The following is a 16,043-nucleotide window of genomic DNA, read 5'->3' as shown; positions in this document are numbered from 1 at the left end:
CACTACACCATCAATGTATTCCGCTGATAGCCTAGGTTTCGACATCCACTCTTTACTTGAACTTCAAACCTCTCCATCAAACATACAACTGATAAGTAAAAGGAAAAAAAAAACAACATATTTTTAGAAAGATGTCTAAGCTAATTATAAAATATATTGTTGGTACTGTCATTAATCATAGTCTTTCACATCATTTGATGTGATCATGACCATCAAATCAGTAGACTTCTATGAACTAATGATGTTGGACTTCTAATGCCGTTAAAAATTAAGGATAACCATTGGTTTCAATTCTCAAATGGGTAGTTAAATTATTAATCTAATTTGAGATTTAAACCAATACTAAAGCTATGGAAACCATAAAAGATATCTAATTGAGAATAAGAATAGAAGCAAAGACTACAAATAAATAATAAATAGTAAATAACAAATAAAAAAGAAAAAACGAAAATGAGAATGGTCATGAAATTTGTAAGTTACAAAAGTGAATATGTTGCTTTGATTAAGGTTTTTGAGAAACTAAATATGTTTGGTTCGAACCAAATACCCTCAGACGCCCTACTTGTAGAATCGATAGTTTTATTCTCAATTGGTTCAAATTTTTTAGATACAACTCTAATCATTCCGAAATAATACAATACATTCCAACACAAACCAAAACTTTAAACCATATAACAACCAATAAATGACCTTACTAGACCAATTAAGAGTAAGAAGGGAAGGTAATCTTTATAAAACTGATTTCATTCATGTTTTGATAATGGGTTTACTAGCATTTCTCATCTGTTAACTACATTAAAAAAACAATCTGGTCAGCAAATTACAGTGATTCAAATAGTAGTTCTAATTTGTGGTTTCACAATCACAAACCTTGAGTTTCCAAGTATGTTTGCTAATATTATCCCACATTCTAGCATTCTAGATATTCTAGTACTAGTTTTTCTCTCAAAGGAGCCCGGATTTGATAGCTATATATCTTGAAGCTTTTGCATTTTTTCTTGTGTAAGTTGGGGAATCTATAAATAGGTAGTTAACACAGGAAAATGTATATAATGTTGGAATAATTATGAATGCACGCGGTTATAGAACACAAGTATGGTACCGCCCATCTTTTTTCTTGTGCATCTTAAAGAAATTTTTTTATGATTATGCACTCTTAGCACATCAGCCGCTTAACAATTGGGTTTGGGTACCAAAACCGTGTGCATTCTTCACAGTTCATAATGTTAATGTTGGCTCTTTTATATTTTATCAAATTAAAGACTCACTTGATCATGATAGTATATTCGTATACATAATCACACGGTCAAAGATTCTAAGTAATACTATTAGAGAGAAAGATTGGAGAGTAGGAATTGAACAAAATTACGAATCCAAAATTTATTTATCAAATCTGATTAGAAATACTAACATCAACCGAAAGATCAGATCCAATCCCATGCTTATAAGATTGGTTTCACATCTAATGCGGTTCCTACCGAATTTATCCCACATTGACCTGACCCGAACCGATCCAAAGCTGATCATTGACAGCCATAGTTCATGGAGTTAGTTTACTGAAAGGATTTTGAATGGCCAATTTTGACTTGGATATTTATGTCTAACACCACATGTTTCCTTCTAGCAGTAATATTATACTTCTCAGTCGCAGCTTATTATATATAATACTGCCTCAGTTTTAGCCATAGATCTGATTCTAAAATATTAAAGTCAAAACGAATCAGATGAAGATTCTCATAAAGTCTGACATCAGCGTGGTAAGATATCTGACTACTTACTGGACCATAGCATCATATCCCTTGAAAACTAAGAAACAGAGTGTGTGTGTGTGTGTGTGTGAAGGAGATGACAGAACATAGGTGGGAGTGAGGAAGTGGGCAGCTGCCCTCTTCTCTTGATGTGACTTCTGACCACATGTAGTCTAATTTACGTGCATATGGGCCACATTCACAATAGCACGGGTACATGAATTCCATATTCATCCACTTAACTTTTTCTAAACATTCATCTTCCATTAGCTGCCTCATATTTGCTGGCTTCCATGACCTAGCTCTACATTAGATGATTGGACAGATTCAAATTTTATTGTTGGATGTCATGCTTGCATTGTCAGATCAAATCTATATGAAACAAGAATTCAAATTTGAATTTTTAGTTTCTTTTTAGATAGATTGATGAATGAAGAGATTCAATTTAAACTAATGGGAGAATTGGGTTTGGGCTTGGGTTGATATGGACCTTCCTAAAGCTGCAAAAATTTCAAGGTCTAGCTCAATGAGTGGGTGGGTCACATGTGTCTAGCTCAATGTGTAGGTGGACCATGCACATGGTACACATGACGGAAGATTGAATTTTAGTTGCTCAAGTGGGCATGGTTGTGTCATGAACTTGAACTCAAAGAGGTATTTAGGCATGGCTCTTAGGTGATTGCTGAAGAAGTGGACCAATTTTGTTGGTGTTGACATATCTGTGTTAGTAATGGCTTTTAATTAAAGTGCTTGCTTTTATATACAGAATCTGAGAGTACAAGGTGAGACATTTTTTGGAATGCTAAATGGAACTAGGAGGCTTGAAGCAGGAGTAACTATATTGTTGTTGTGAAATTATGAGAGTTTGATGTTTGGTTTCTATTACAAGAATAAGAGATGAGCAGAGGAGTGTGTCTGTTCAATAATATGGGTGAGATGGACCATTGGCATGTATAAGAGATGGACCATTGGCATGTATAAGAGGTCACATTATACATATAGAGGGAAATCACAGAGTTGACAGAGAGCTCCAAAAATAGACCCTTAACGAACTAAACTCAAATCAAAGAAACTACATTCATATCATCTAAGCTAAATTCATAGAAAAATGCATCCAATTAGATTTCTCCAATTTTATATCCAAATTTATCAGAAAAGCTCAAAAAAAAACTATAGATCACCATCAAAACATAATAATTAGAGAATATTAAAGTGAAAAATAGAAGCAGTAAAGAAACTAGAATACAAATATAAGAAATAAAAAGAAGTGAAGATGGCCGACTGGAAAATTAGGGTATTTACCAAAAAATTCGCTAATAACTCTACGATTAGACAAGCTCGGTAAACAAGATTAAAGCATCTAAAGTAGAATTTTAACAAGATTAAATTGAAATTACAGAGAAAATTATAAAATGTACCACTTAAAAGGCTAAAACGAGGCAGGAAGAAAATCTGATTTGCAGAAACACTAAAGATCTCTGGATTTGAAGCAGATCAAAAATCTATCAACGAAGTGATCGATCGATCGATCGGTTTGATCAATCGGTGTTCTCGAATGCCTCTCGAATGTCTGGTTTGATCGGTGATCAGTGTTCTCGAATGCCTCTCGAATGCAGCTCGAATGCCTCTCGTATGCCTCTCGAATGCCTCTCGTATGCCTCTCGAATGCAGCTCGAATGCCTCTCCACAGTCTATTTTGGTAAGAAATTCAAAGTCGAAGAGGGAGATTGAGAAGAGTAGATCGAAGAGGGAGATTGGAGATTGAGAAGAAATTTCGAAAGGATTGCAGCGCACTAAGGAGAGGGAGATTGAGAAGAGAAGGAAAATCTAAACTGTTGGATAATTTTATTAAAAATAAAAAATAAAATATAAATTACCGGTGGGTCGTTGGGCTGGGGCTGTCGAATACGTGTGTTGGGCTTAAATGCGGGCTTTGGGCCGGCAAATATAAACGTGAGATTTGGGCCGTCGAATTTACCGTTAAATAAGTGCAGAATTTGGGCTTTTTTGACGTAGTGTTTGCCAAATAGTTGGCTCTTGATCTGTGGTGCTATCAGGGCGTGTGCCTGTAGGAACTAGATCCATCCCAAAAGGGTGACGGAAATAATAATAATATAAACGATTAATGGCTACAAGGATTCACAATCCATAAATGACATCCCATAATTTTAAAGTTATTCACAATCCGACCATGTAATCTAGGCTTGAACCCAACTTGAGCCTGTCGGGGCTAAATCTGGGTCTAACCAATTCAGGCTTGATAGGGGTTTAGGGCCAATCTAAGGTTCAACCCATCCCTTTACAATTGTGTTATAGCAAAGCAAGCCTGGTCCCCCCGGGCCCAATGATAGCTCTAGGGGAAATTATGATCACTTTAAAATTCATTTTGAATGGTCTAGCTTAATTTCAAAGTTTATCGCAACAGTATGTTCTTTGTCGATTTGAGTCATTTTTTCAACATTCTTCCCAACCCATCAATTTAATTCCAAACCAAAATTAAATCTAAAAGGTGAATTACGTACCAAAAAGCTCCAAAATGGGCAGCCTAAACCTTTCACCTTTACCTAACATTCTTACCAAAATTAAGAATTACTTTTAATAAATAAAAATATTTATTTTCTATTTTTCACAGATATATTAATGACCAAATAAATTGGTCAAGTTTTTTGTTGGACTCCGTATATTTTTAGATCAACCCACCTTATATAGTTGCCAAAAGGGTATTTTATTTTTTTTTTTTAAATAAATCTTCAAAAGATCCTTAATAGGTTTATATTTTATTAAGTGGGACTTAATAAAATATGGACTATTCAGTATGGACTTAAATGGTCTGTATTGTTTATTAGAGGACTATTCAGTACATATTCTCAATAAAGGGTCTTTTACAATCATTGTCCCAAACACTTTGCTTAAAGAAATCTGGGATCCACCAATCACGTGTACCCATTTGTATTGAATGGCATTCCTAATTTACAAAAGTACCCAAAACTACCCTTGTATGCTTTACGTGCCAAACACTAAGGAGTCTGTGAGAAAAAAAAAAAAGACTTTTGGGGGGGGGGGGGGGGGGGGTGGTTTTGTATTTTTCAATTGGTTTTGATACCCAAAACCTATTTAATTGAAAATATTAAAAAAAAGTATAATTTTTTGTTTAATAGAAACCAAATCAATTTTTTAAGTACATTTTGGTCAATACTACTACTCGCTGACAAGTTGCAGGGTGTAAATAAGTACATGTATAAAACTTGGCTCAAACACAAGATTAAAATGTCTGAACGATGTTTACCAGCATCACATCTAATTTGATATATTGCTTTTAATCATAATTGAAGTGGTTTGGAAAACATTTAGAACATTAATTACGGGGACTGAATTCATGGAAGATGAAATATAAACATCACATTTAATCAAGTTAAAAGCATTTAAGGAATGTTTTAAAATTGTCATCAAATTTGGGACTATCACATTTCGAGCTGAACGTTCTTCCTGAAATACAAGTATGCTTCGGACCATGTCCATCACACACAAATTATAAGTGCCAATCAGCCAGAATAATAGTGGAACAAAAATGATCACTTATTTTCATAGGATATTGTATCACTTACATTGCATATTTAAGAGTAGAATTCACTTATGCCTACAACACGGATATCCTCTCTCGAGTTAAGGGGGTAAAAGCATAAAAAATAAAGTTGAAACATTATTATCAAAACAAAAAAAATTAAGGTTAAAATGGGTAAAAGATGAAAAACAATGAAGTTGGCTAAATAAAAAATATAGGAAAATTATAAGGGATGAAGTGTAAAGGAAATTAAGTGAACTCACAAAACTAACTTGATGAAAAGATTAAAGGAGTAAAAGTTAAAAGAGTATTATTAAAGAATTTTAAGATTAAAGAGGTAAAATATGAAAAATAATAAAGTAGATTAAGAGAGATAAAAGAAAAAATATAATAAATTTAGAAAGAATGAATAGTGAAATAAATAAAGTGAGTCCCACAAAATTATAGTTTTATTTGAAGTTTATCCTAATTGAGTTAAAGAGGAGATATAATAGAGTTTAAATTAGACGGAGTGAAGTGAGTCGTACTGTTGTTTTTAAATTTTTTTTTAAGATTAAAAGGTAAAAAAATTAATAAAATAATAAAATGGATTATAGAGGAGATATAATAGAATTAGAAAAAGTTATAAGGAAAGACAAAAAGGTGTGATGTAAGAAAATGGGACATATGTCCAATCACAAAACTATAGTTGTAGGAGCATTTATCCTAACTCAAAAGAAAAAATAAAAAACACAAAACTGTAGTTAAGGAGACATTTTTGCTCAAATTGAAAAATACAAAATTGCATCAACTTAGTTATGCTTTATCATATATAATACCAATACTACAATTATATCGTGGTTTTCATAGTAACTTTGAATTCCATCGAGAAAATTTTTTCAAATTTATATTTTTAATTAACTTCTCACTATAGAATTCTTTATATATCCATGCTTTGAATTTTCACTACAAAATAAACGGTCTTCCCCGGCGTTTTCAAATCGCCTCAATATGATAACGAACCGTCGGTATTATATATCAACGGCGGTTAAACTTTAGCTGGTAATTTTGGCGTCAGGGAAGGTTATAGCGGCGTTTTTAGTGGCGGTTATCGAACCGCCACTAATACTATATTTTTTCCAGCGGTTTTATAACTAATTACCGGCGGTTATAAAGTACCGATACAACTTTTTCGTCCACGTGTATGTTTGTTTTACCGGTAAATGGCTGGCCATACATACTATAAACGGCACTTGTCGAAAACCGCCACTAAAATAATGTATTAGAGGCGATTTAAGAACTGCTGGTAATATAATATATTAACGGCATTTTTTGTAACCGCCATTAAACGCTGTATTAGAGGCTTTTTAAAAACTGCCGGTGATATAATATATTAACAACATTTTCCAAACCACTGTAAAAGTCTATATTAGAAGCGCTTTAGAACTGCCAGTAATATGTAATATAAACGGCATTTCCTGTAAACCGTCGGTAAAATCAGTATTAGGGGGCGCTTAATAAACCGCCGGTAAAATAAGTATTAGGGGGCGCTTAATAAACTGCCGGTAATAGTATTACTAATATTAAAAAAAAATTGCCGTACATGCCTCTAATTCTAATTAGAATCACACAAACGATCGTCCATGTTCTAATTTCTAGTAAAAGAGAATAAGTGAACAAATTGTTACCATATAAGTGACTGGAAATACTTCCCTTGGGAATGTACTCAGTGATAAGCATTTGTTGTCCATTTTCTTGGTAGTAACCCAAAAGACTGACGAGATTCCGATGCCCCGAATGGATGAGAGATAGCGTACCCAATAGGAAATAGTCTCAATCATCCAAGACAAAACATGAAAAAAAAAAAAAAAAAAAACCAGGAATGAAAATTTATGGAATTCAAGGAAAAAAAAAATTCACCATTGGCAAATTTGCCAATACAATATGAAAAAAGTACAAAGGATTAATTTGTAAGAAAGAAAAATGATCAAGCCACATCAACTTGAAATTTAAGGGGAATTTGAAATTTATTCATACTAAAAAGGACTTAGAATAATAAATACTGCATCAACTTGCCTAATATGCAATGCTTATATCTTGTGAAGTCCTTAGATAACTGGCAATAGTTGTAAAGCATACAATGTGTTTATTACCTCTGTTGTAAATTCCAGAGTAGGTGCACCAACTCACTTTTTACTTGCAACGATCATTCCATCATGAAGCAAACCCTTATACACCTCTCCAAATTTTCCTTCCGCTATCAAGTTTATGTCACTAAAGTTCTTTGTAGCAACATCCAATTCTTCCAACATGAAAGACCTTGCTTCTGTCAAAGACATCTCAACCTTGATGTTTCTTCCTGCTGCAAATTACCAGAAAAAAAAAAAAAAACAAAAAGCAATGTAGTTGAAAAATTCCTATAAACTCAATAAACTTGAAAATTTCCTTATCCTTTTAAAGGCAATGTAGTTGCACACCTCCAAGTAATGCTGCGAGATTCCTTTACATTTGGTATGGGACACACTTCAACAACTGTAGAACATTGATCTCAGGGTATGTACTCATAAATAGTTAACCTGAAATATAAATTATATAAGCAAAAAAGAAAAGAAAAAGAAAGTGTGTGGTGGGAACACAAAACTACAATTAGAAAATAACAAACAATCAAAGCCATTAGATTTTTAACAAATGATTTGGGAAATACAAGTCCAATGGTGGCGACAAGAAGTTAGAAAATGCTTTAGAATTTGAAAATTCCAAACAATTTCTTAATGGGAGAGTGAACTTAGAATAAAAGGAGTAAATTTAAATAGGCAAGTTTCCATTAACAAATCGATGAAAAATCATGAAAAATAGGCAGCAAATTAACAAATCGATCTAGGATTCATTAAAGGGATGTGTTTATTCCCCAAACATTCAATGCTACATACAACTAAATATACATTGTAAGATACATGTCAACTATTTTCCTATTTGAGAAAGAAAAGCTTCAATGGAGACACATTTCACTATTTGGCTACAGGAATCTATGAAGTATGATCATGTTTTTAAAAAAAAAAAAAAAAAAGGAAAAAAAGAAGAAACAAGTTATCATCTAAAATTATTCAATTTCATTGTGGAATCTACATACCTGCTGCAATATCTACTGCTCCTTTAACCCATTATACATTTCCTTCTTAAATCATCTTCGGGTGGATCAGAACAAACATCCAAACAATCAATGAACGAGAAATGCCATGTTAAGAAATGGATATGGGGATCCAAAAATAGTTCCAATTAGTTTTGATTGTGACCAATTTTAGAACTTGTAACCAATAGAACAAGCCCGAATTAGTTAAGGCTCTGATTCTGAATCAATCCACCAAGTGATTGTGTGTGGTGGGGGGCGGGGGGTTGGGGGGACTAAACTACACTTAACTACAACTACACTAACTCAGTAGCCAATTCCCTCTTACCTTACCTCAGAAAAATGGCATTGCTACCATGCATGAATCAATATTAAAACTAAATGTTGAAATGGAAATCCATTCAGCTGCTTCTCTGGCTCAATCTACCATAACCACCTTCAACCAAGTGTCGCAACCTTCAAGTGCGCCAAACAAACAATGAAATGCAAATGAAAGCATGTGTTAGGAGGGACTTTGTCTACAATTGTATAGATGTTGACTAAGATATTTCCTACAAGATCTTGACTTAACCAATTTATTAGTATTTTGCTGAATTTTTAACATTTTTAAACCCATCCAATTGTGATGATGACAACGGAAATCATGGGCCATTAGTTAAACTTTATGTTTTATTTAGTTTATGTTTAGAAGGATCTATATTAGTGATTAGGATTAGTATTTGAGTCCATATTAGTGATTAAGAGGTTCATGTTAGTGATTAGGATAACTCTGCTTGTGCAGTATGCCCTTCACACAACATTGTCGAAGCCCACATAAATGTGGATTGTGTCAGGTTGCCAGCCGGTGTAAGAATCCACTAATTCCAACGTGCGGATCTCATATTAGGTTAGTGAACTTATTATTCAGTGGCGTTGCTTATCAGGGAGACCAATTTCATTGGATATTCTTTCACTGAGTTCTGCTTTTAACAGACATCTAGTGTGTATCAGTTACCAGCTTCACTCACAATTTACATAAATGAATGAAAGAAAGTCATACACAAAAATAAATAGTTTCCCGAAACCAATAATAATGATAATAATAATAATAATAATAATACCAGAGCTATAAAGAAATAGCTAAAAACGGTCAAGACTTTATAACACCCATGGTTTAAAATGTTGTATCGGAAGAATGTTCAAGTCAAGGAAAAAACCAATACCACATCTGCTGATACATTCCAAAATAATCTGATATATACCCGAAACATTGAATGTTTCCCGGTCTATGTTTTGTATTAGTCTTGGCTGATACTAATATGTATCGACCGTACATTCTAATATTTTGAACCATGATAATACCTCAGGAAATTCGAATGAATACAAGAAACATTACAATCTCATAAGCTTATCAAATAATGGACTTACCAAGATCTTTCGCCTTCTTCAGCTTCTCATTAATCAGTTCCTGGGTGCGAGGATCTAGAGGAGCAAGAACAGGCAATCCAGCCAATGGTGGAGGATTTAAAAATGGTTGGGGTAAGGAAGCTCTATCTTTATTGAAGGCATCAAGAAGAACAATGGACTGTCATGGAGAAAAATAACAGATTACAACATTTATGAGAGCACGGGGCACCCGTTGTGTTATGCTTTATGCCACTATTGAAAAATCTTTGAATGAGTAAACTACGTTGCAAGTAATGAATTCTTTTTAATTCAATAGAAACTTGAATCTGAAATTTTCGGTTCATGATTAACAACTATGAAATCGACACATTTTAACTCCAAATTTCATGGGAAAGGAGCTTCAAACCTTGATCAAGCCGATTAACAAGTGGTTTAAACCAGTTGGCTTTAGCAGAATGAATAATGTTGTCTTCATTATCATCTCAGAGCTTCAGCAAAATTGATTCCGCTTTCCTTTTTGAATCCGTATTCAGAAGCCTAACAAGGGAATTAATTGCCTTGTTTTGTTCTAAGAGTTTCTTGGAAACAGATTATTTCAAATATGTGAAAAATAAAGGTTATGGTGCAATGGCACTAGATTATTTCAAATATGTGAAAAATAAAGTTGAAAACATCCACTAACCAGGATTTATTGCTACATCAATCTGAATGCCCAGCAAGTTTGATGCACCATGAGCATATGATGTAACCTGATATGAAAAAAAATAGAACTCTCAAAAGCGTACCTCCACTTAAGCCGACCAGCACCAAAAATAGATGGAGAGAAGCAATTCATTAATAAAAGGAAAAATATATATATAAATAAATAAATTTAAAGGTCATGGTGCTTGGCCAAAAAAAGTTCGTGGTAACCAATTAGACCTCTATCCATGACACCACTCCCTTTGTCACTGATATGGTGTCTCCTCCAAATGGGTATCCTACCTTTGATATGAGAAAATACGATTGAAATTACAAAGATGAAGAAGATTTATAAAATAGATGGGATGATTGTATCACGTGTAATGTATTTTAACCGTTGTAGAACCAAAAAAAAAAAAGAAATTATATGAGATATTCCAATTCCAATCCAATGGTGTTGACATTTTTTATACTAGAAGCAATTAAATTTGGGTACTCCATCTAATTAATTAAATTAGAAAACTCACCGCCAAGGTCTGAAAAGCGATGACAGAGAAAAAATCATCCGGGACCTTTCTGGAGAAAGAAAGAGAAGCAGAGGAATTGTGGAGGCTGGAGAATTCGGAGAGTCCCTTGCCCACATTGGCCTGCCCACACACCACCCCATTAAAGATTAAACAAAACACAACAAATTTAATCATATAATACTAACTGAGCAACTAAAATAATTAAGAACAACACATTATAATTATAAGTGCAAAAAAAAAAAAAAAAAAAAGGACCTAAAGAGATTAATTGGCTACAAAGAGAGTAGCCGAAGCCATGTTGTTGATTGGTGATATCTGAGAACAGCAGCAACAGGGTGAGTTTGAAGCAACAGAGTAACAAAATTCAATATTAAAAACTACCTTCCAACTCTCGATCAATCCCGTTTGTGCATTCATGTTTATTTCCCATAAGTGTTGCTTGCTCACCCTGATGGTATCACCAAGACACTCACCAAGCAAAGAAGTATCTACCATTTTGAGAACCTAGAAAGCATGTACACTCATAATCTGTAAACAATATATGAAAATTTTATAACTTAATTGTAAACATCTATTTAAGTAATGAGAACAACACATACATAGGGAAGACATTCTCTTCTGGCAGGTAACTGGACTTGCGTCGAAGCGACGACGTGACCAACATCAGCCCAGCGTGTGGGGTACAAAAGTTTTCCGGTGAATGTTAAAAGTATTTCTGCTGCAGAAGATGATGCCCACAGAGGATACCATGGAGACGATTCCCATTCAATATCATAACTGCTTTGGGGTTCCATTGCTGGAAGAGAGAGTACCCAAGATCCAAGGCTGAGACCATCCCCATGAACAATCCAGCTAAACTCCAATGCATGTGTTGTCTCAAAAAAGTTTGCATTCGTTATCTGCAAAAAAAAGCATCTCATTGGCAGTTGTAATGATATTCACATGTTTGGAGAAGTTTCACAAATAAGAGAAATATGAATGTACCTTGAGTATGTTGTCCCTGATTGAAATCTTTATTGATTGATAGACATATTTAACTTCTGAAAACCGTAATTTAGTACATGAGTAATGACATCAGCAAACAATGTGATTAAAGAAAAGATAGTCAAAACATGTGCTTAGCTAAAAAACAAGTCGAAACACATGGACACACTTAAAAAATAAAAGTTACATTTATGCATAAATCTTATATGAGAAATATAAATTAAATTGGAATTACCATTTAGTGCAGGGTGAGGAGTTCAATCTGGCCATGTCAGGCCATTCAAACAGAAGTTCAAATCATTAGGGGTATCTCCGAAGTTCCCTCCATATGCCCAGTGCTTAGTACCATCTCCACCTTCCTTCAGTAGTCCCTATATAAAATTTGCAAATTTTACTTCGTTGAAATATGCATCCTTTATAATGAACCTGACATAACAATGCTAGAGTATCCCAGGTTCCAATTTAAATGAATTATTATGCAAACAATATAGCATCTATATATTACCAATATTGCATTTGTGTGAATATTTAATATGGGGCTAACCTACTAAAAGGCACTAGTTTGTGGCATATTTGAAATTGCTGGATAGCTCTCAAATGAACCTTTTTTGGTCAATTATCATCAACAAAAAACATTTGAACACCATTGGAAAAAAAAGATCTGTAAATGCCTCCAGTTTAATAGTATCCTTACTAGCAAAACACAGAAGAAACTCAATTTTCTTTGAAGACCAAAAGAAAAGTAGACCATGCTTAAAGGGATATAATGAGCTTTTCACGTGATTCGTTAAATTTTACTGACAGTACTAAGTCTTTAAAATTCGTTGCAAAATCTTCATTAGTCATCCCTGTTTAGGTCTCCGAGTTTCAAGGGGCTTGTGGTTGGATTCAGATCCTAATACCATAGAGATGGTTAGAACACAAGGGGGTGTTTGGCTGCAAAAATATGCCAAATCAATGGTGAGAAAGAGTGTGATTATAGTGTCTTATTTGGTTTAACCCACAAAGGAACAGTATATTTAGGCAGTGCACCTACCAACTTTGGCCTTTTAGGGACCACAACTCTGGAAAGGGGAGTCGAAAAAAAAGTAAGTCTTGCTACTGCATGTTCTAAAGGATTTAAGAGATTAATTCACCTGATCAACCCATTCCCATATAAATCCCCCTTGAAGACCAAATGCGCTATCAATTGCTTCCCAATATTCATGAATATTTCCACTGCTATTCCCCATTGCATGTGAATACCTGCAATGGAGTTGTGACTCAACTGTCAGCATATAGAGAAATAAAATTATCCAGGTAGAGTGCATACACTGTTATCGCAAACATAGAAAAAGAAACATACTCGCACAAAATTAGTGGTCTAGTTTCGGTTGGATCCTTGGCGATCTTCACTATGTCCCAGATACACATATACATGGGACAGACTATATCTGTAGATGTGGTTCTGGATCCACCTCCTTCATAGTGTAATAACCTTGATGGGTCCATAACCAAATAAATATAACAAAAATGATAATGAATGATAAAAAGAATCTGATACCAGCTAAAGCAGAATGATTAGGTCCATATCCAGACTCATTTCCCAATGACCAGGAAATAATGCATGCATGATTCTTGTCCCTCTCCACCATGCCTATGACATGCTCTAGCATAGAACAAGCCCAAATCGGTTCTAATGTGGGATGCTTGAAATGTCGAGAAAGATCAAAACCATGGGTCTCAATATTGGCTTCATCTATCATGTAGACACCAAATAAGTCACACAACTCATACCATCGCGGATGTTGGGGGTAATGACTATTTCTCACAGCGTTGATATTGTTTTGCTTAAATAAAACCAAATCCTACAAGCGAAACAATACATGGAAATCTCAACAAGATGCTAATATAGAATCATTTCACTCGATTGCATAGGTTATATGGCGTGCAGAAAAAATTACTAAGAAGAACAGGTAAAAAAGTGAAAGATGTCACCTTAACCATGCAGGACTCCACATTTGTCTTTCCTAGACGTGGATGGTGCTCGTGTCTGTTGACACCTCGTATTATCACCGGATGCCCATTAACTAGGAGTTGCTTTGTGGTTTTTGATATTTGTCGTATGCCTACTTGGCACGATTCGCAATCAACTAGCTGGCCAGATGCATCTTTGAGGATGATAACAATAGTGTACAAGCTTGACTGTTCACGAATGCAAACAGGCAAGTCTCAAGACAAGAATTGCTTTCATAAGGGAAACTAAATCATGGTTGCAAAAGGTCAAATCAAATGCATTAGGCAAGAGATGAAATACAACCATGAAATTATGAAGGAAACACAAACAATTTCAACATTAACGAACCAAAATAAGATATCTGTTCTGAACCAATGCTTACAACACGTGCCTTGAGGTGCATCCTTTGTGCCTACGCCTTATTAATCAAAGTTTAACTCAGCCTTTGAAGTAAGCACTCGTAAACTCATTTTCCTCCTTTTTCTTAACAGGACATTTAAAATATTGTATTTTCTTTTATTTTTGGTCTATTCTTCCCTCTTTTGGTTTCTTATTTGTTTGAAATGGTGAGAGGAGGTAGTTAGATAAAAAGGGGAGGGAAGAAATAGGGAAGAGCCCACATGGAAGCATGGGAATCAAAATTCTAGGATCTTTCCTTCTAAAATTCTGGTTGTGCTGAACTATGGACCATGGCTGAATGATTGTATGGAACTATGGTCGATTATAGCTGGTTGGTATAGGGAACTATATGATTTATCTGTTATGGGTCAGAGTGTCTCATACTTGCATCAATGTCAGCCATCAACATACATGCACATGCCTCTGTCACATAGCTTATAAGTACAAAAGATTTTATTCCTTTGTTCAGGTGGTTGGGAAATAGCAGAACACTTGGATATAACAATAGTAAAATAAATAATATCTATGTGATCAAGAGAATGTCACAGCAATGCACTCGCCATGTACTCTTTATGACAGGTTGATAGTTGTTATCTAACCTTTATTAAGAGGACATGGAAACCTCACCAATTCTTATGATTCTGATCCAACAACCCTTTATATAATATTAAAGTAATATATTTTACGAAGTATTGCTTAAAATGATAAAAGAGAATTTAAATTAGGGAAGATTCCACCTGCTCTGCAGACCAAAGCTTAGGCATTTCCAGTCTCCCCCCAAGTACGTATCCATGAAAACCAAGCCTTGCATTAGGGGATGGAATTAGTTCCATATGAGCTGCATCAGATGAAAGCAGATCAATGTTTCCATCACATTCAAACCACTTCCCAGAGTCGTATACTATAGCCTCAATGGAAAAATTGGCAAGCACACCCTCCTTGGACACTTTCCTCGAGTCATCAACTTTCACTTCAACCTGGATCATTGGTCAAGCAAAGGCAAATAGTAGGAGTTTTCCTTATAAAAAAGTGGCATATTTAAGTACATTGTTGTTGCATTTTCCATAAATGGTGATTCCAACCTTTAATCTCAATGAAAAAAGATACATGATAAGAAAGAGGTTGAGTCTAAAGCCAAAACAATAATAACCTTTCTGAAGGAAGAACATGATGGGAGATACCACAAAATACATACTTGGTTCAACATAAACTAGTCTCCAACACCATGCATATTCCTAGCTAAGCTTCACAAAATTGCCAAAGCTAGCTTTTAAGTTTTAACACGAGACCCCACCCCCGCCCCCACACAAAAAAAAAAAAAACTGATACAACCGTTTTAAATGCCAAATGAAGATATGAACTGCAATGAAAGAAGAATGTTAAAAGCAATGTGTACAGATGCATAACAAGCACCAAGGCACCCAACATATACAGACGTAAAGAAATCGATATTTTACCCTATTCCAGAAATTGATAGTAAGAGAAGGAATGACTAAGCAAGTAATACCATTAAACTGTCCTAGCATTATAGATGTTCTAAACTATCATAATTGAATACTTCAACGTTATAGTTACCTCTCCGAAAACCTTGTACTATCAATAGTTGACAACCGAAATTCTAGTTCCAATAGTCATCCGGGCTTGGGACCACCCT

The 16,043-nt window shown here is 34.6% G+C and overlaps 1 protein-coding gene across 1 annotated transcript; it reads right to left on the bottom strand.

The window, feature by feature from the left end:
• Positions 1-3,216: 3,216 nt before the first annotated feature.
• Positions 3,217-15,396, bottom strand: LOC147409721 (uncharacterized). Its single transcript, XM_086431999.1, is given in 13 exon segments — positions 3,217-3,439; positions 7,480-7,651; positions 9,824-9,980; positions 11,011-11,130; positions 11,392-11,514; positions 11,610-11,909; positions 11,995-12,050; positions 12,230-12,365; positions 13,131-13,239; positions 13,340-13,489; positions 13,531-13,841; positions 13,972-14,178; positions 15,127-15,396. Coding segments are annotated over 13 exon segments (2,313 nt in total). The 5' UTR covers positions 15,376-15,396.
• Positions 15,397-16,043: the final 647 nt, after the last annotated feature.

The sequence above is a fragment of the Akebia trifoliata genome, chromosome 2, assembly GCF_017979445.1.
Source record: "Akebia trifoliata isolate Shusen 1 chromosome 2, ASM1797944v1, whole genome shotgun sequence".
Classification (NCBI taxonomy): domain Eukaryota; kingdom Viridiplantae; phylum Streptophyta; class Magnoliopsida; order Ranunculales; family Lardizabalaceae; genus Akebia; species Akebia trifoliata.
The sequence above is the reverse complement of the archived record's forward strand: the minus strand, read 5'-3'. Positions and strand labels throughout refer to the sequence as shown.